Source organism: Apodemus sylvaticus, chromosome 16 (assembly GCF_947179515.1).
Source record: "Apodemus sylvaticus chromosome 16, mApoSyl1.1, whole genome shotgun sequence".
Lineage (NCBI taxonomy): Eukaryota > Metazoa > Chordata > Mammalia > Rodentia > Muridae > Apodemus > Apodemus sylvaticus.
In genome coordinates, this window is record NC_067487.1 from 38,176,858 (window position 1) to 38,198,254 (window position 21,397).

At 43.5% G+C, this 21,397-nt stretch overlaps 1 protein-coding gene across 6 annotated transcripts in view; it reads right to left on the reverse strand.

The window, feature by feature from the left end:
* Positions 1-19,842, reverse strand: part of Ttc33 (tetratricopeptide repeat domain 33) — a 31,414-nt gene extending 11,572 nt beyond the window's left edge. Inside the window, exons 1-2 of one of the 6 annotated variants that reach the window (XM_052159471.1) lie at positions 19,804-19,842; positions 15,603-15,832 (exon numbers count right to left, since the gene is read on the reverse strand). In XM_052159471.1, the coding sequence (XP_052015431.1) occupies positions 15,603-15,823 (221 nt within the window). In that variant the 5' untranslated portion in view covers positions 15,824-15,832; positions 19,804-19,842. Of the gene's footprint in view, positions 1-15,602; positions 15,833-18,524; positions 18,614-19,552; positions 19,745-19,803 lie in introns of those variants that run through there. The other 5 variants (XM_052159472.1, XM_052159470.1, XM_052159469.1 and 2 more) reach the window with 5 other exon arrangements.
* Between the last annotated feature and the right edge of the window lie 1,555 nt (positions 19,843-21,397).

A 21,397-nucleotide genomic window follows, 5' to 3' on the forward strand; every position in this document is an offset into this window, starting at 1 on the left:
TAAACCATCTAGGTTGTTATTTAGTCCATGGTTTACATGCATAGTTGGGTGGGCCTTAAACATACTTGTCAATTTTACATAACACTTGGAAACAGCAAAGAGACTTGTGATTATATATTAGCAAACGCTAACCGTTACCTGAGCACGGCCTACAATGCCAGTTACTTTCCGTTCATTACTGTAGTTGACCCTCACCAGAACCCCAGGTGACATTAGTGATTATCTCCATTTCATAAATAAGAGAGCCGAAGATTAAAGGAGAAGCTAACTTCCCAAAGGCAGCTAACGCTGCAGCTACAAGGTTCCGGTAGGGTTTGAAGGCATCAAGTATAACATTGGAGCCTCACGCTAAGCCACACTTGGTCCTATTTCTCACTAGGCATCCTTTTCAAACGACCATGTTTTTGTAAGTCTACTCCATAGGGTTCCCTAGAGACCCCCATCTCAGCACACGTCCACTCTACTGAGGAAAGTATGCTGTGGGTGAAGACCCAGACTCCCCACGTGGGGCCGCGGCTCCATCAGTGAAGCACCTGCTGCACAAACCTGAGGGCCTCGTGCAGCTCCTCTGCACTCACATGACCCAAGCACGGCACAAACTGGGAAATGTCTCCACAGTGGACACACACAGGAGGATCCCTGGATGGGCTGGCCAGCCAAGGCCATGGGCAGACCCCAGGTTAAGTCTCACACCATCTTGACAAAGCACAAAGAAAGAGGACATGGTGGGAGCATTGTACTCAGTTTGCTTTCAGTCATTAAAGGCGTGGCAGTCAACCCACAGCCAGGAGGAGCAACCCCGCTGCAGTGCTCCACGCTTAATGACAAGTTAAATGTTCAACTCGGGGAAGGTGGCAGCCTCGGATTCCCGCCAAATCACACAGAAATGAGTAAGCAAGCCGAGACCACTCTTAGCACCTTTTGGGCTTTGAGAGGCTTTTGCCACCAGTTCTTGCCATGTAGCCTTGGCTGGCCTGGAACTTACTACATAGACCAGGCTGGCCTCAAACTCAGATCCACCTGCCTCTGACTCCTGAGTGCTGGGATTAAAGTGGTGTGCCACCAAGCCCAGCTCCTTCATAGCCTTTAGCTCACAGAACTCCTCGATGAAAAGACACCTACCTGAACACTCTGTTTAACTCTAGGTGAAAGGCTAGTCGAGCTTCAAGAATACTTTCTAATACTGAGAACACAGTGTGGCCACCTTCCTCCTCATTCCTCAGACTATTCATTATTCGTCTCAGCTCTTTCTGTCAGAATCATTTTACCATGATTCCTATTCTTGAGTTTCTTGCAAGAAATACAATCACATCCACCCCGTTGCCCTCCTGTAGCACCTCTCACTCCCTAACGTGTTCCCTCCCAATCTCTCCTTCCTCTTCTTCTCCACAGCCCAGTAAGTCCAGTCAGAGCTGCCCACACAAGCATGGCTGTTGGGCTGCACAGGAGGGTGGGCGTGCTGCCAGTTCCGCCAATTTTATGATGTGTCAGCATAATCCTGGGTATTTTCCCAAGAAATCACAAATCTAGGTTTTCAAATGTATTGTACTTTTTATATACATATGAAACATTCCTTCATTCCTTTAGACCACAAGATTCTCTCTATAGCATCCTTGCTTAAAGGCTGAATATTATACAGTTATAGGAAACATATATATAGTTATAGTGCCTTTATTGGTAGGTATTAGAAACTGGGTTTTAACCAGTCCTTTTTTCAAGGGAAGCAAGACCACAAGTTCTGTCACCCAGGCCATAGCTAACTGGAACAAAGAAAAATATGAAATCCAAATAAGCAAATCCATTGTCTAGTTGACTTTGTACACATTTCTATGGCCTGGTCCAACTGGCACAAGCCTATCCAATTCCTCATTGTGGAATCAGGAAACTGAAGAGTTGAAACTACGTAGAGGAGCAAACTGATAAAATAAGGAAAGTTAAGTAGTAATAGGGCACAGCAGACACGACAGGCAGCGGTTAATTCTCAACCTCACTGAGAAAAATATGCCTGTGGTACTTTGAATAAAAAAGGCTCCAGCCTCCCTCTTCTCAGAGGAGAGGGGGCATATGCGAGGCTATGTGAGGAGGGGACTGGGAAGAGAAGGGGGCTATGATCGGGATGTAAAGTGAATAAATAAATAATGGGTAAAATGTGAGCCCAAAGGCTCACATATTTGAATGCTTAGTCATAAGAGAGTGGCATTATTTAAAAAGATCAGAAGGATTAGGGGCACAGCCTTGTTAGTATGGGTGTGGTCTTGCTGAAAAAAAGTATGTCATTGGTGGGTGGGCTTTGAAGATTCAAAATACCAAGGAAGGACCTTGCACGCACTATTCTCATTCTGATATATGCTCTCATGTTCATTCTCATTCTCTCTCTCTCTCTCTCTCTCTCTCTCTCTCTCTCTCTCTCTCTCTCTCTCTCTCTCCCCTCCCCTCCCCTCCCCTCCCCTCCCCTCCCCTTCTTTCTTTGTGCCTAAGGACATGAATGTAGCTCTCAGCTACTGCTCCAGCAGCCTGCCGACATGGCACCACACTCTCTGCCTTGATGGTAATGGACTAAACCTCTGAGCTGTAAGTAAGCCCCCAATTGAATGCTATCTCTTATTAGAGGCACACTGGTGTCTTCACAGCAACAGAACAGTGACTACAGAGGCCTGCAGGGACTGGCTCCCTTGTCTGTCTCTAACCTCCCCTCTGCCCTGGCCCCTTTCCACGGTGTACTTTAATCATGCTTTGGTCATACTCCTTGCTAGTCCTCAGATACACTAGGCATACATCTGCTTTAGGGCACTGGTGTTGTTATTCTCTCTGCCTGGACTATTCTTTTCCCAGATAACCATATTATAAATGTCCTATGCTTAAAGATTCACCTAGATTTTTTCTTTGGTTCTAAGATGCCCTTGCCCATATAGCCTAGATAATATTGACTAGTTAAACAAACTCAGCGCACACAAATCTCAGTTACCTTTCCCTTTCTGCCATGCACATTATTTCTCTAAATTTTGAGCAAATCAACTTTCAGATTTTTCTGTTTCTACTAAACTATGATAAATCCTTCTAAGAAAATCATCAAAGCAAACCGATATGGCCCGCATTCGCAGTCAGTCAAATCTATAGTGAACACATACTAGGAGCTACAGGTTTGGTATATAGCAATGGAGGACACAAAATGTCTACTTAAACAGAAGTTACATTCTAATGTGAAAAGCAGACATGAAATGAGTAACTGAATAAACACGACTGCTGTAAAGAAAATATAGAGAATAAGAAGACTAAAAGTACCAGGGGAAATCTACCCGCACCGTCTTAGTAGTTACAAAAGGCCTGCCTGAAATGGTATTATTTGGGCCATTACTGAAAATAAAAACCAACTTGCCATATGAAAATCTGGAGAAAGCCGGCGGTGGTGGTGCACGCCTTTAATCCCAGCACTAGGGAGGCAGAGACAGGCAGATTTCTGAGTTCAAGGCTAGCCTGGTCTACAGAGTGAGTTCCAGGACAGCCAGGGCTACACAGAGAAACCCTGGCTCAAAAAAACCAAAACCAAAAAAAGAAAAAGAAAAAGAAAAAGAAAAAGAAAAAGAAAATCTGAAAAAAATATCCTAAGTAGAGAATTCAAGAGCAGAAATGAATAAGTTTGATAGTATTTAGGGAAAAACATAAAATCCAGCCTGGGATAAGCACAGTAGTGAAGGGATAAAGTGAAAAGAAAAAAACTCATGGATCCCTGGAATTTAAAAACAGCCCTTAAATTATATTTAGTCTTGGTGTTAAGTTGATGCTGGTACTAATACTTTGAAACAATTACAGGCATACTATAACAGCAGGATAATTTTGTGCACTAGGCCTAGGGGTGATTTTAAATAACATACTCAACAGAAAGCACACAACTATAAAAAACAATGCTCAATACCATGAAGAGGATAACAATTATAGTGGTATCAGCTGAAACAATGGTAGACCACACCCTTGTTTGACCTCAGCTGAGAATATACTCATCAGAAGACTTGCTATTTTATATGTCCCCCTGTGATTATTCACTAACAAGGACTGGCTTCAGTTAAAATGCATTTAGTCAACGGGAATGGGATTCCCATGGAGACTAGAGGGCAGAAGTAGTGGGTGGTAACTGATCAAAATCGTATAAGTATGCGAAAAATACATTTTACTAAGTAGGTAAATTTTAATATGCATATAAGACAAGCACATATAGAAGACAGGATATTGGATCGGTGATAGTGCTCAGACTGAAAGGTCTAGTATGGTCCTATTAGGCAAAGGAAAAAGGTATAAATATGCCCTAAAATAAATCCTAACCTGCACAGAGCTTCAGCAGTGTAGTAGTATGCTTGGTCCAGGGAGTGGCACTATTTAGAGGTGTGGCCTTGTTGAAGTTGGTGTGGCCTTGTTGAAGTAGGTGTGGCTTTATTGGAGGAAGTGTGTCACTGTGGGGGTGGGCAATGAGACCCTCCTTCTAACCTCGTAGGAGCCAATCTTCCAGCTGCCTTCAGAACAAGAGGTAGAACTCTCCTTCAGCACCATGCCTGCCTAGATGCTGCCATGCTTCCCACCGTAATGATAATGGACAGAACCTCTGAACCTGTAAGCCAGCCCCAACTAAATGTTGTCCTTTGTAAGAGTTGCTGTAGTTGGGTTGTCTCTTCACAGCAATGACACCCTAACTAAGACAAGCAGATATCACTTACTGAAATTATACGGTTATGGGGATTAAACCACAAATTCACTTCCAGTATTTAAGCTGCTTATTTACACAAATGGGTAAATGCCTTCAGATGCTTCTAATTAAGTCAGAGAGAACCAAACATCTCTCTACACAAGACTAACAAGACGCACACAACACTAGATAAAGGTCGTTTCCAAAGCTAATTTAAACAATGCTGCAGTATCTACTAGTACCAGAAACTTCTGGGATGTTACTATACTAACCACAATTACCCATTTCTAGTATCCTCTGTACATGCACTAGAGAGTGCTTCTTAACCTTCCCAATGCTAAGATCCTTTAATAACTTCCCCAGGGTGTGGTGACCCCCCCAACCATAAAATTATTTTGTTGCTACAACATATTTTTACTACTGTTATGAATAGTAATGTAAATATCTGATATGTCATCTCTGTGAAAGGGTCATTCAAACCCCCTCAACTAGGTCATGACCCACAAGTTGAGAACCTCTGTACTAGAAAATGAATTTTTCTGAAATATGTACAAAGTCACAGTTTTAATCTTCCAAGTTTGACTTCTGACAGAGGTATTTAAATATATGTACTACCTACATTTTCATTCATTTCATACACATGTCAGAAAATTATACGTCAACAGAAATGAATATCAACGTCACAGAATAATTCTGACTAAATAAAAGAGAAAAAATAAGCTGGGCGGTGGTGGCACAGGACTGTAATCCCAGCACTTGGGAGACAGAGGCAGACGGTTTTCTGTGTTCGAGGCCAACCAGGTCTACAAAGTGAGTTCCAGGACAGCCCGAACTATAGAGAAACCCTGTCTTGAAAAAAACCAAAAAAAAAAAAAAAAAAAAAGAAAGAAAGAAAAAAGAGAGAGAAAATAAACCTCATGATCATAGCAAGTTGTTTTGTCTTGTTTTCTTAACTTTTCACTGATTCTTTATGAATTTTACATCATGCAGCCCAATTCCTCTCATCTCTCCATCCCTTCATATCTATCCTCCACCCTTGCAACCTCCCTGTAAAAGAAATTAAGCTAAAATTAAAAAAAAAAAATAAAAATCTTGTCATGGAGGCTGTAGTCACACAGCGTGTCTGTCACACAACATACTCGTTTGTCCACACATCTCTACTTGCATGGGTTCCCTGCAGTGAGTCCCTGATCTGTCTGTTTGAGGCCTCTGACCTCTGCTACACTCTCAGTACTGGCTCCTGTGTCACAGAGGTCCTGGTGCTTTAGCTCTGCAGGCCAGGCCTCCTCACTTGCTCCAGCCGATCATAGACTGGGTAAATGTTGGGATGGCCACCTCAAAGCCCTGGCTCTGCACCGGGGTCTGGAGCCCACAGCTCCCGAGCCAGCCCCACCAGGCCAAGCTCTCCAGCACTGCTCTGGCAAGCTCACCCAGTGCCACAGCTGGCAAGGGGAATGGTCAGTGCCACCCATGTCAAACCCTAAGGGCTGAGGGCTGGCTCACCAGGGCCAGCTCTACTGTGCTGCCCAGGGATAGTACGCCTGTGAGGAGAAGGGTTAGCTCTCCTGCTCTCAGGACTCATGATCTAGGGGTCACTTCTGCCATCTGCCTCAGGTGGAGAGAGGAGAGCCAGAAGAGGGCATCTCTTCCTCACCCATACACCTTGTCTTCTTTTTAATGACAAATCTGCTTATTTTAATAAGTCCACAAAATATGAAAATGGCAAGACATGAATGGAGTTCACTCCTTCCCATGAATTAAACCAAATCCATTTTTTCATCAGAAAAGCCCTCTTATCAAATTTCTTCTAGGAACACACTAGAAGATGGCTCTGCAGTAACAAGGCCATAGTGCCTTCTACAACTATCTCAACTTACTTCATTTTTCTCTAATCCTTCTGTGTACTTCTTTCTGAACTTGGAAATCAGAATAGGTTTGTTTTTCTTTGTGGTTTTTTTTTTTTTTTTTATTTTTTATGACAGGGTCACTCTGCTGCCCTGGCTGGCTTAGAACTCACTATTGTAGACCAGGCTGGCCTTGAACTCAGAAATCAACCTGCCTCTGCCTCCTGACTATGCCACGACAGCTGACCTGAGCAGGTGTTTGGTTTTTTGTTTTGTTTTGTTTTCTTGTGTGTGTATATGTGTGTCTGTGTGTCTGTGCTTAATTCTTTTAAGCTCAAAGAAAATGTTTGTGCACTTGAAGACACTAATATCACAGTTTCTATCCACTCTAGTTGTCCTACCTGCTGCATGAGACTTCTGAAAACAGAGAGAAGCATAGAAGGCAAGCAAGAGGGAACAGGAAATAACACAATGGTGTGTAAGGGCTGTAAAAACAAGCTCTTCCCTGAAACACAAGAAGCAGTGACCATTCTTTCTTTAGTCCATCTCATCATTTCAGCAACAGGAATTAGAAAACTCCTAAGACAGAGGATTGTGAGTAGGGGAAGAAAGAACAGAGAAGGGAAAAGAGGAGAGGAGGGGACAGGCAGATGGGATTCCAGGTAGGGCAGAGAGGCCTTAGTTCTGAGATGTTTAATATTTCAAACATCTCTGTAGCTTTTAAGGCCTTTGGAGGGTTTTGGTCTCTAGAGCAAAGGATGACATGCTAATAGCCTGTCTAGCGAATATTTTAGACTTTGTGAGCAGTATAGTTTCTGTCACAACTACTTAGCGCTACCATTGTGTCATAAATCAGCCATAGACAAGAAATAAGCAGATGACAATGGCTCTGTCACTATAAAACATTTACTTTCAAAACCAGGCAATGATTTGACCACCAGTCTCTGCCTAGCCTAACAACTGATGAAAGTCTGTTGTGTTAGCCAAACATCCTCTTAACTTCACATGTTCTGCTCAGCCTAAATAACTAGAAGCAGTTATTACAATGTAGCAGCTGTCACTTATGGAAATTCATGGAGGTATTTTTCAACTGTCACTACATGTGTTTAAGGTTTTAGTAGCAGGGGCCATGCAGGGCCAAGGATGTTAAGAGTCTATGAGGAAAACAGCTGTCAAAAGATTATACTGATCAAAATGTCAGTGCCCCAGTGCTGCAGAGGAAGATGGCATACCATATTACCACCCAACAAAGCTGTCCATATCCAAAGAACAAGATAAACTAGAAAGTTCACCAGGGCAGCAACTATAACTCTATTTACTCTTTTATTTATATGAGTACACTGCAGCTGTCTTCAGACACACCACAAGAGGGCACTGGACTCCATTACAGACGGTTGTGAGCCACCATGTGGTTGCTGGGAACTGAACTCAGAACCTCTGTTCTGCTCTGTTAAGAGCAGTCAGTGTTCTTAACCACTGAGCCATCTCTCCAGCCCTCTATTTACTTTTTGTATTAGACATACATGCATACACAGAGACATGCACACACACACATACAAACACACCTCCCACTGATTTGTATGGAACACAAAAGTAAAGTGAAAAGAAAAGAATGCCTTCTCACCTACCGCTTCTGTTTTGAAAATACAATGCTTCCAGCTGAGGCTTTCTTGCCTAAATATACAAACATCTGAAGAGCAAATGAGCTATTTCCCAACAGTTAAGGTGAAGTAAGCACTGAAGAGCTCGCTCCTAACAGATCCCTGAGCTGCCCACCCTCTCGCTCTCGTTCATGTCTTTGTTCATGTCCTTCCTCCAGCTCAACAGTGGCACCACCGAGTTCCTCCATCTGGGGATCAGAGGACACTTGGCACCTCATAAGTCAGTCTGTGGTCTCTCCCAACCCCTGCAGCCTATCTCCTAATTCAACTTCAGTCTGGAACAAACTGAAAAGGCAAAGCCCTACTGCAGCTGTTGGATAGGAAACATTAAAAGATAAAAACTTGGTTTAAAGTCACTGTGGTTAATAAATGACCAAAGTCTGATTCAGCCAGTTTAAAGGCAGCCTTAACAACATGGAACTAAGCTAGCACAAGGAAGGAAACAAGGTGAATGGCTCAGGGATTACACAGGGCAGGGTAAGATAATGCCAGACAATGAGACAAAGAACAGCTGGGGACCAAGCCAAGTAAGTTAGATAGGAAGCTCACTTACCAGAAGAAACTGCACAGTGCTAGGTTACTTTGTATTTCTAATTTACTACAGCTCAAATCTAATGGGCTATTTAGTTAATGGCATATTTGATAAATATTTATAGGTGACTTTCTCTGAGCAAGGATAGAAAAAGTCTCTACTATTCTTCTAGAACTTTCTGAAGTACTTTATGTGACGACCAAGTATCTTCTCACAATGGGCAATAGGCGAACAGGAGATTCTTCCAAGGAATGTATACCACCTGAGACCTGAATGACAAGACAAGCCAAACATCTGAAAATTGGAAGAAAGTCCATTCCAGACAAAGGCAAGAGCCCAAAGCAAGACTAAGCACTTCATGTGCAGGGGATAGAAAGTCAAACCAGGATGATTATAGTATAAGGCGAAAGGAAGCAATTATATTAGAGAAGTAGGCCAAACCATGGCCACAGAAAACATAACAGGCTAGGGCTAGCAGTGTTAACCCAATGTAGTTGTGGTGGCTTTATCAACACTGAGATGATTTACATTTCTAAAAGATATCCAGATCAAGGGAGCGGAATAAGCTATCAGGATATAAAAACATGCACAAGGAGACCACAAGGAGACTAATATGGGCTAAAGAAATTCATGGATGAGATAACTCCCAATAAGACCAGGATAAGTACAGTGAAAACTGAAAGTAGATAAAAGAGTGCATAAGGTGTAAGAACTCAACTTGGGCTGGGCCTGAGGAGGGAAAGAAAGAAAGGCATCTAGAAATGACCATTGATTGCTTGGACAACAGAGAGAGCCGGAAGCGAAAGCTTCCTGGCTAACTCTACTGGGATCTCAAGTAAACAAGATGGGGTCGGGGGCAAAGGGAGAGAAGGGAGGATAAGACAAGCCTATGGAAAGCTGCCAATGGCTCTACAAATGAACTTAGATGACCACTATCATGAGAAACTTCTCCAGTGATACCTACGAAATCAGTGTGCCTTGGAAGCAAACCGTGAATGGGGGTTTGGGTGAGGTGTAATCTACAGGCTCTCTCCTATATGCTGTTCTCCCACAAGTCAAAGAAAGCTGTTACACACAGCCTTAACTCTCACCGCTCTCCAGAATTTCACCAAGTCTCATCTGGCCAATGTCAAGGGGTAAGAGCCTGTCTATCACCATTACAAACAGGGTCTCACTAGTCTATTACAATAGTAGCAGCCAGAAATGCATGGCTACAGAAACAGAGTGAGCCATCAGACAGGCAGTGACTTAGAAGCAAGTGGGGCAGAACAGCTCTGAGAAGGTGAGTAAGCCAGAGAGCTGACTCATGCTCTAAGGCTGAAGTAACTGGGGGAAATGGCAGTGCCTCTCACCTACATGAGAAAGCAGCAGATGCCTAGGTAAAAACTCAGATGTTCTGCTTGGTAAGTTTGATGCTTTTTATGCCTCCAGGTGGGTGCAAAGAGAGACTTTCAGAGCTAGGGTTCAGGGCGGTGGTGGCGCACGCCTGTAATCCCAGCACTCTGGGAGGCAGAGGCAGGTGGATATCTGAGTTCGAGGCCAGCCTGGTCTACAGAGTGAGTTCCAGGACAGCCAGGGCTACACAGAGAAACCCTGTCTCAAAAAAAACCAAATCCAAAGGGAAAAAAAGAGCTGGGGTTCAGATGGTAGGGCAAGATGTTATCAGGCATGCTAGGGACAAGTGGGAGGAACAGGTAACACAGATACCAGGAGATATTTAGGGAAAATGCTCCTGAGGAGTGAGAAGGGATGAGTCCAGGGTATAAGGGCAGTGTGGAGATCTTTCATGAGAATTTGGAATTCACTGATACAGCTCGAAGACAATCTACAGATCGGGGACATTCCAAGGTCATGAGAGTAAGGAATAAGCACACTACACTGACTGCGCCCACTCCTGTGAGATGTGAGGCAAACTACTGACTTCAAATACACTGAAGCTGGGAATCTGAGGATGTGCATCACATGGTAAAAATAAACTTAAACTCACTTTAGTTGCTCTACTTTCCTAAATAACTTTTACAATGTATTCTAATAACGCTTGGCCTTCACAGTCACACAAACCCACACCACAAAAACAAAGCACAGTTAGCCATGCAAGTGTCACCATCTAGTGGTTGGAACTACAGACCAACTATAAAATGCTGGGAGCTAATATACCTTCTATCTTACGAAGACAAATCCTAGTTAGAAATAAGTCTAACAAAAAAAAAAAAGTATTTGGAGAAATTAACTCTAAAAAGCTTAGCATTATTATAAACCAGTACCATCAAATCCTAGTACAGAATATCTAACACACATTTATTTAGGGGCAATATATCATGCTACATTCTCTTTACACAGACTTGTTCTAATATCTTTCAAAAATCTTTAAGATGTATGTCATCATTTATATGTGAGGAAACCTGAAATTAGTAACGACCTGCCCAAAATTGATACAGACATAAATGATAATTACAATAAGTTCTGAAAGGAGATAAAATTACTTCAAAGTCCACACCCGTAATCATTATAGTCAACTGCCTATCTTAAAAGAACCAAGCTTCCTTAGGACTGGACATGGATGGAAGCCTTCTGTTATGAAGAATCATTAATATTATGAAGAGAAAATTCAATTTGCAAACTAAGTCTAAGGCAGTCTTGCCACCATCAAACAGGTAAAAGAATGAAACCTTCCCTGGGGGAGAGCTGGCAGTAACCAATGTGAACAAGACCATATTAATGTGTTCAAATAATTCTATGTGCTCAATAAAGCTCACTGAAAAAAATATGAATTTTAAAAACAAGAATACTCAGAGGAACATATAAACAAGTAACTCAGAATGTAAGGTAAATTGATGACAGTAGAAATACAAAATATAAAAACAAGGGGGAAAGGAAAGAAAGGAAGGAAGAAAGGAATGGAGAGAGAGAGAGAGAGAGAGAGAGAGAGAGAGAGAGAGAGAGAGAGAGAGAGAGGGAAAAGAGCGAGTCTTGGAGTGCTCACAGCGGCCTGGCTACCAGAGAGAGTAGAGAACAACTCATGGGCAGAAACCTGCGGGGCAGGAAAACGCTCCAGACAAGCTTCTCACACAATTACAGAAGAATCACAGGGATGAGCGCCTGGGAGACAGCTCAGTTGGGAAAATGCTTGTTGAGTAAGTCCAGTTCCACACTCACACAGACAACACATATGCACAACCACACACAGGCGTATATGTGTATACACACACTGTTGGGGAAAGGCTGAAGGCCACAACAGCGATCCAGGTGACTGACAGAGATACCAGGTTGTGTGGCTGCTTTTCACTTCAAATTCCCTGCTACTCCTTACACTGCTGTCAAACCTCAATATTTTCAGGCATTTTCAAACCACTATTTCTACCTTTATTCGGTTCTGAATAGCCAAATTACTTAATTCTACTAGACCCCTTTAATTCTGTTTACTTTCCAAAAGCTTTGTAAATGTTATTCTGAAACAAATGCGAAACAGAAAAAAAAAAAAAAAAAACTTCATGACCCTAAACTAAGCTTCTGACCTAGCTGATTTTAGTGACATGTTTTAAAACATAGGCAGAATCCATGAACTATTTTGTTTATCTCTAAAGTTGTTATCTTTCCTTGACCACAGAAAATCCTAAGGGAATGTCCTGACAGGAACAAGGTTAATGAACTGTAACAGGACCTTAATGAAACTTCTAAAGATGTTTTAGTGGATACTCTAAAAGTAATTTCATAAATGAAAAACTTAAAATTTGTTTCTTCTACAACACAATCTGCAAAAATCTGCAAGAGAAAACTCTATTTATTTATTTTATATATGTGTGTACACTGTTGCTGTCTTCAGACACCCCAGAAGAGGGCATCAGATCCCATTACAGATGGTTGTCAGTCACTACCACTACGTGGTTGCTGGGAATTGAACTCACGACCTCTGGAAGAGCAGTCAGGGCTCTTAATCACTAAGCCATCTCTCCAGACTCAAGAGTAAACTATTTATTCCTAAAATACCACAAACACACACATTGGCATTACGTTATTAGCTGAAGTCAGCCAGGCATGGCGGGCAGCTCATGCCTAGACTCCCAACACTCCAAAGACTGAAAAAGGAGAACTGACCTGAGTTTGGCCATGTGCAAGCCAGTCTCCAAAACAAAAGGCTGAGCATGGTGGCACACTTTTTTTTTTGTTTTGTTTTTTGGTTTTTTTTTTGTTTTTTTGAGACAGGGTTTCTCTGTGTAGCCCTGGCTGTCCTGGAACTCACTTCGTAGACCAGGCTAGCCTCGAACTCAGAAATCCACCTGACTCTGCCCACCAAGAGCTGGGGTTAAAAGTGTGTGCCACTGCTGGGTGGTGGTGGTGGCGGCGGCGGCAGTGGCAGTGGCGTGACGCACACCTTTAATCCCAGCACTTGGGGGGCAGAAGCAGGCAGATCTCAATGCCTTTGAGGACCAGGTCAGTCTATACAGCAAGTTCTAGGCCGGCTAAAGCTATATATTAAAAAAATGAGGCCTTGTTTCAAAAAAAAAAAAAAGTTAACCAATGGGTGGAGGGGGTTCATGAGGGCCCTCACTTCCATAAGGATCTATAAGTAACTAATGCTTGCTAGAAGAGGTAAAAGCATTTTCTTCACTAATATAGCCACTAAAATAACTCATGTGCCTATAAGTAGCCACTCGCCTCAGGCACACCTATCAGCAACCCTAGTGAAATTCACTGGATTATGAAAAAAAAAAAAACAAAGAAATCCTGGGGATCACAATGGGGCAGGCGGGGAGGGAGGTGAGAGAGGCAACAGGAAGGGGACTGTGAGCACAATACAGTATTTACACTGTATACACAGAGGATGGGGAAGCCAATGAAGCCCATTGTTATGTATAGCAAATACACAACAATAAAAGGTTTAGTCTAGGCACACGGAATACATCAACTCTTAATACAGATGGGACATTTTTCAAAGTAAAAAGCTGCACTAGAATGGTGGATGGTGACACCTGCCTATGACCCCAGCACTCAGGAGGGACAACCAAGATCACAAGTCCCAAGGATCCTGAGCTCTATAAGACCTTGGCACCTTATCTCAAACACTTAAAAGACAAAAATAAATAAAAATAAAAAATCTTTCTTACTCAAGATTTTACTAGGCTAGGGGTACAGCTCAGTTAGGAAAGGGCTTGACTAGCATTGCCAGCACCAGATAAAGCTAAATGTCTTTCAAGGGCCTGTCTCTTACAGGCATCATTAATAAAGGTCCATTTTTATGTTCTTTTAAAATTGTTTTCCAGCATATGCTATGAAACATTTGTCTGTTCTCCCTTGTGAAGAAATTTCATTATCATTGAAAGATCTAAACAAGGTAAAGAGAAAAGAAATAGGAAATCAAGGGGAAAATAAAGGAAGAAACAGGTACATATGTAGACATTTAGCTAGGGAAGAGCTATGAATAAAAGATGCTATTATCAAGTTCCTTTGTACCCAGCACATTTACAAAAGTACTTAAGAATCAACAATGACTTGTAAGGCAGCACAGCTCTGTAATCCTAGCATTACAGATACTGGGGGGGGGGAGGGGGGGTCAGCTGGGCTACACAGCAAGACTGTCTCAAACAGAACAAAACCCAGTGAGAAAGTGAGAGGACAGTGTACAGGCTGGGTTTGTGGTCAACTTGACACAGGCTGGAGTTATCACAAAGAACAGAGCCTCCCTTGAGGAAATGCCGCCATGAGATCCAGCTGTGGGGCATTTTCTCGGTTGGTGATCAAGGGGGGAGGGCCCCTTGTGGGTGATGCCAGCCCTGGACTGGTAGTCCTGGGTTCTATAAGAAAGCAGGCTGAGCGAGCCAGGGGAAGCAAGCCAGTAAGGAACATCCCTCCATGGCCTCTGTGTCAGCTCCTGCTTCCTCATCTGCTTGAGTTCCAGTCCTGACTTCCTTTGGTGATCAATAGCAGTGTGGAAATATAATCTGAATAAACCCTTTCCTCCCCAACTTGCTTCTTGGCCATGCTTGTGCAGGAATAGAAACCCTGGCTAAGACAGACAGTAAGTGACAGCATCTCCCACTGCGCGACACACTGTGCTATGCTTCCCTTACACCTCTACCTCTCTAGGCGAACGTCAGAGGGTAAAATAAAGCAGTATATAGATCTTAATAGGACTCTAAATGGCAATTTTGCAGGTGACTCTGAAACATGTCTTTTTAAGAAATGAAATCAGATATTTAAAATGTGAATCTATAAAATATATAGCTGTGCTGACTAGTTTTCTATCAACTTGACACAAGCAATAATAGTTTTGAAAGAGGGAACCCCAATTGAGAACATGTACCCACCAGCCTGGCCTGTGGACATCTTTTCTTGACTGATGTTTGATGTGGAAGGGCCCAGATCACCATGGTGGTGCCACCCCTAGATTGTATCCTAAGTGATACAAGAAAGCATTCTGGGCAAGCCATGGGGAGCAAGCCAGTAAGCAGCACCCTCCTGGGGTCTGCTTCAGCTCCTGCCTCCAGGTTCCTGCCTGGAGTTGTTGCCCTGACTTTCCTCAATGACGAACTGCTACCTGAAAGAGCAAGAAGAAATAAACCTATTCCTTCCAAAGTTGCTTTTGGTCATGGTGTTTCATCACAGCAGTAGAGACCTTACCCAAGATAACAGTTGATTCCATTAGAGATCATGAACCTGAAAAAGTAAATTGTCCTCCACTTAAAAAAAAAAAAAAAGAAGAGAAAAAAATTCTGGGGCTGGAGAGATGGCTCATCAGTAAAGAGCTCTGTCTGTGAGTTAATTTCCAGCAACCACCTGGTGGCTCACAACCATCTATACTGGAATCTGATGCCCCCTTCTGGCATGCAGGCATACATGCAGACGAGCACTCAGACATAGACAAAATCTTTCTCAGCCACCCCAAACCATACCGCTTGTTTTCAGCCAGCTGGGCCCCTTCGTCCTTGAGCTGCCTGCTCCTCTGCCTGCAGCCCGCCTGCAGCGTCTCCTTCCTCCGTTTGCTGGCGTGGAGCCAGTTCCCATCCTCACTCTCAGCCGCGTCCTTCTCATCGGCCGCCTCGGCTTCAAACTGCTGGGACGTGGCCTTGGATACCTTCTCACCAATCTTCCTCTTCCACCCAAAGGAAGCCATTCTGTAAAACTGCAGAAACATAAACTGCTATGAACTCACTAGAATTGATGAGCAGGCAGGCACCGACTACCACAAGGAGACCATAGCCATCTTACCGCCCACCTGTGCGCTGGGGGAGTCATCAGCAACGAGTACTAATTTCAAAGGACACTACTGCTAACCTCATCTCCTGATGGGAGGACTGTGCTCTTGCAGACTAACCCTGAATCCCTTCAGGCCTCTGCCAATTCATACAAAACACATGATACGGTGAAGCTTGCTCAATGACACATCAGATGTGGGTAGGAGGGAGCAGACAGGGTAGAAAAACAAAACCGTTTAAGAAAGGAACAAATGGGGGAAGGGATGGGAAGCAGAGAAAGATGGCCACCCTCAGGCTAAGAGACCGAGGAGACAAAACTGAGCCTGGTGTGCTCTTCTCTCACTCCTGACTTTAAAACAACACTGAAAGGACATTTAATAATAATAGGATTACTATTATTAGAAAATCTTTGCCTTTAAGAACAGCAATGTATTTGCTATAAAACTATAGATACCTAGAAATTCTTTCAAAGTCATTAACGGTAAGAAACGGCATGGAGCGGGTAACATAGATCACTTTGGAGATCACTGATGAAGTTGAGAGACAAGCACAGACAACTCATTGCTCCTCTCCCCCTTCATAAATACTGAAATTCTCCTTAATACAGTTTATAATGCTTTGAGTGGGTTTGTTTTGTTTTGTTGTATTTTCGAAACAGAACTCACTATATACACTGCTGTCCTGAAACTCAGAATTACAGCCCAGGGTGGACTCTAACTCATCCTCCCCTACCTCAGCCTCCCATACATGAAAATTATAAGTGTATGCCACTGCACCTGACTACAGAACATTTTTAGAAGGTTTAAATACTTAATGACTCAAAAAAAAAAAAAACTATTGAGAAAGTCAAAACTAAAAAAACAATATAAAATGGCTTTGTTAGCCTAGCATGACATGTGAACATTAAGGAAAAGGAAGAGTAGCTGATAGAACAAGGCGGACACTGGAAGTCTTCAATCGTACTTAGCAATAGGACTAAGAAACCCAGTCATTCACTAGCTACACAGCTGGGCTTTAAGATACTCGGGAATCCCTACAATTGGGAATAAAGATCTCAGATCCTGTGTGCATTCAGGAGCATGTAAGATTTTATCCGTTCTTTGAGGAATCTGTAACCATAAGGGGAAAGCAATGAAGGGTTTTTTGTTTTTTGGGTTTTTTGGGGGTTTTTTTTGTTTTTTGAAAATTTCAGACAACAGGCATTATGAGAGGGAGAGAGGAGGGAAGACAGCAGGAAGTGTCTGGCAATACCACAGTTGCACACGGCTGCAGTGGGGTACAAGTAACAGGAAGAGACCAGCAACAGCATAAGGGTGGCAAGGTTCTACCAGAAGTGAGGAATTATAGGTCACAGGCCCATTACTGAACAAGAGAAAATGTAACAGGTCACAGCAACCACAGAGAACATAGGCTGATGTAGGTGAACCATGTGCTCTTTAGAAGCAGTTATTTTTGGGAAATCCTGGGTACATAATGGAGCATAAACTACACTAGAAAATGAGGCCTACGGAAGCTTCCTCCTTGGCCTCATCATAACATGGGGGAATGTATTTCCTCTGTCTAAAAAAAAATCACTATATATATTTGTGTGTGTGTGTGTGTGTGTATACCCATCCACCCATCCATCCATCCATCCCTCATCCCAGGGGAAAACAAGGAGATGTGTACAAATAAAAATGTGGCTACTAAAGATCACAAATCCAGAGTCACAGTGTGAAGACAGTCTGGGAAAATGGGTGCTTAGAATGCCTTCGAAGGATACTAGAATACACGAGGAGGAGGAAGTGGCAGTGGTGGTGATAGCTCTCTTGTATTTATGGCTGTCCCTAAAGGTAATGAGAACGAGGAACTTGCTTTCTACATTACCAATATGGGGCACCAGACAGTGTAATTGATCTATTAATAGCAGAAAACCTGGCATGTTTACTGAAGGCAAGGCCATTTTAAACCACTGGTAAGTCTGTTAGTAGAGGGGAAAGGATGAGGCCGAGAACAAGGAGAAAACCAAAGTTAGCCAATCACTGAGCTTCCTACCACCCTCGACATGTCCAGATCTAAGCCACTACTGTTAGTGCTGAGGACACATATGGGTTAAGTCCCGGAGCGTGGCTCTCCGCCTCACCCCGTTGCCTCTGGGGCACGTGTCCTCCCCCCCCACACACACACACCTTGCAAGGGGAGGCTATGGAAATCAAAGAGAAGTGACAGCAGTGAGAGGACAGAGGCAGAGTCCATCAGACATCGACAAGTTCCAACATCAAGAGGGAGGGACAAGAAGACATTTCTGAAGCTCCGGAGCAGAGTTTAAGCAACGCTAGGGATATCGTGTCCCCAAATATCACATTACTAGGGGAAGCAGGTAATAGCCATCTAGTCAACAGAAAGGAAAAAAATGTATGCATCCGAGAAAGATGAAAAAAAATATCTAACGCAGTCCTTGTAGAGATTAGAAAAGACACAATAATGAAACAGCAAGCAGCACCAAGGGCCTACCAAGGTGAAAAAGCAGGATATGTTACCAGGACAACCAAGTTTCTATTTTCTCCCACACTGCCTGTGGACAAGGAGACTGAATTCAATTACAATTCAGGTAAGTGCTACCAAGCATGATCCAATGACCTGTCTGACAATGCACGCTAGGGTCTTCATGAAGGTGAGCTTTAAAGAATAGGTGACCAGGCTTGAAGGATTCTGGCACATGTGAACATCTTCCCCAAGGAAGATGTAATGCTCTGACTTGATTCTGAATCTTAAATGCTGCTGGAGAGAAAATACAGACAACTGTCAATTAATGATTCTGGGCTCCCCTTTTCAGTGATTAAAACATCCTAAAAAATCAATGGGCATAACGGCACAATTTTGTGAACAGCAATAAGGGCTACTGAGTCATACAAGCTATACGGAGGAACTGTACAACACGCCACTTACATCTCAACTAAACTGTTTTCATCTTACGTTATGAGCTTCTTATGCCTCTAGGTTGTGTTTCTAATTAAGTAACCACTAAAACTGCTTACAGAAGGAGCTTTGGTTGATCTCTACTTGGATGGGCAAGGCGCCAAGCTTCTAAACACTTTCCACCGGGATAACGTATCGAGTGAGTAAATCACAACTGTACAGGTTTCCTGTTAACTCTCATCTGCAGTTAAAAGTCTACGTGCTCTACAGAACTGATGAGTGCCATTAAAACTCCAACCCGTGACACCTGTGTTCTAAAATCACGTACAATGATCTCCACAGCTATCACTCGACGTGACACTTCACCCAGCCACAAGCTGGGTGCTGGCGACAGAGTAAACGTCCTCTTGAACTGACTGCGTGAGAGGAAGCGGCACCCAAGATGGAAAAACACCGGCTGGAGGTAGAGAATCACAACAAGCCTCCGAACAGGAGAGATGAATCCGGAGGTGAAGAATGAGAGGCACGGACTGCTTCAAAATGCTACCAAAGGACAATCCCGTATTCAAAACCGCCCCCTGCCTCGGCGGCCATAAAATCGAGCTCCCGAAACAGCAGCTCCTCGGGCCGCCGGGCCGGCACACCGAACCCTGCCACCGCGCCCGATGCCCCGGACAGAGGCACGCCTGAGGGCTCTGTGGACCCAGCGGGCCACCCTCGCCCCTCTCCCCCGCACGCAGCACCCTCACCTCTCGCTTCCCTCTCCTCTGCTATCCACCACCAACCCGCAGCCAGTTACCTGAAACACTTCGTGGTGCCGTGTTTACATTCCACTTGCCCTTTGGCACCGGAAGCGGAAATTATCCTGCCGGGATTCTACCCTGCCTCGCCTCCCTGTGCTTCCTAATTCTTTATTTAAAAAAAAAAATAAAGCATGAAATCATCCTGGGACGTTCTAACACTGCAGCAAAGCGGACAGAAGAAAAGAAGACTTTCTTACCCGCCAGTGCCCTTCTACAAGACCACTAATCCCAGAAGTCACTGCGGCGCCCTAGGAACTATGGGATTTGTAGTAAGGACAGCGCACCGAAGCGCCCTCTAACTGCAGCCATGCAGCTATGTTTTGCAAAAGACACGGCCCTAAACTAAAAGGCTTACCGCCTAGTCCAGGCAGGCCTAGCCTTTGAGGGTCCCGAGAGACGCAGAACACAGGGGAAAAAAAAAAAACTGAGCTGAAATAAGTGCAAAGGGGAGCTGTGCTGGTTTGTTTTTTGTCAATTTGACACCAACATAGACATAGCTATGGAAGAGGGAATCTTAATTGAGAAAATGCTTCCCTAGGTTGGCCTATAGGGAAATCTATGCGGGCATTGTCTTGATTAATGATTGATGTGGGAGGACCCAACCCATTATAGGCGGGGCCACACCTAAGCAGGTGGTCTGGCCGAATAAGGTAGCAAACTGAGCACCCTAAAGGGCCAATTGCTGCCCTGCTTGAGTTCCTACCTTGATTTCCTTCTAGAATGTGGGACTATAAGCTGATACAAACCCTTTCCTCCCCAAGTTGACTTTGGTCATGGCGTTTTATCCCAGCAACAGAGCCTGAAAGTAGCACCTGTCATTTCTTACAAGTAAATTAGCAGGCAGATGTTAACACTGGTACACAATAAGGAAATTGAAAACTCGTTAAGTTTATCCACATAGCTGTGCTACACAAAGCAAGATCCGTTTATTAAGACCACGCCTTTTCTTTCTTTTTTTTTTTTTGTTTTTTTCTTTATTGATGTATTTTTTTATTTACATTTCAAATGATTTCCCCTTTTCTGGGTCCCCACTCCCCACAAGTCCCATAAGCCCTCTTCCCTGCCCCTGTTCCTCCATCTACCCCTTCCCACTTCCCTGTTCTGGTATTCCCCTATACTGTTGCACTGAGTCTTTCCAGAACCAGGGGCCACTCCTCCATTCTTTTTGGACCTCATTTAATATGTGGATTATGTCTTGGGTATTCAAAGTTTCTAGGCTAATATCCACTTATCAGTAAGTGCATACCATGATTGATCTTTTGAGACTGGGTTACCTCACTTAGTATGATGTTCTCCAGCTCCATCCATTTGTCTAAGAATTTCATGAATTCATTGTTTCTAATGGCTGAATAGTACTCCATTGTGTAAATATACCACATTTTTTGTATCCATTCCTCCATTGAGGGACACATGGGTTCTTTCCAGCTTCTGGCTACTACAAATAGGGCTGCTATGAACATAGTAGAGCATGTGTCCTTATTGCATGCTGAAGAATCCTCTGGGTATATGCCCAGGAGTGGTATAACAGGGTCCTCAGAAAGTGTCATGCCCAGTTTTCTGAGGAACCGCCAAACTGATTTCCAAAGTGGTTGCACCATCTTGCAATCCCACCAGCAGTGGAGGAGTGTTCCTCTTTCTCCACATCCTCACCAGCACCTGCTGTCTCCTGAGTTTTTGACCTTAGCCATTCTGACTGGTGTGAGGTGAAATCTCAGGGTTGTTTTGATTTGCATTTCCCTAATGATTAATGATGTTGAACATTTCTTAAGGTGTTTCTCAGCTCTCTGAAGT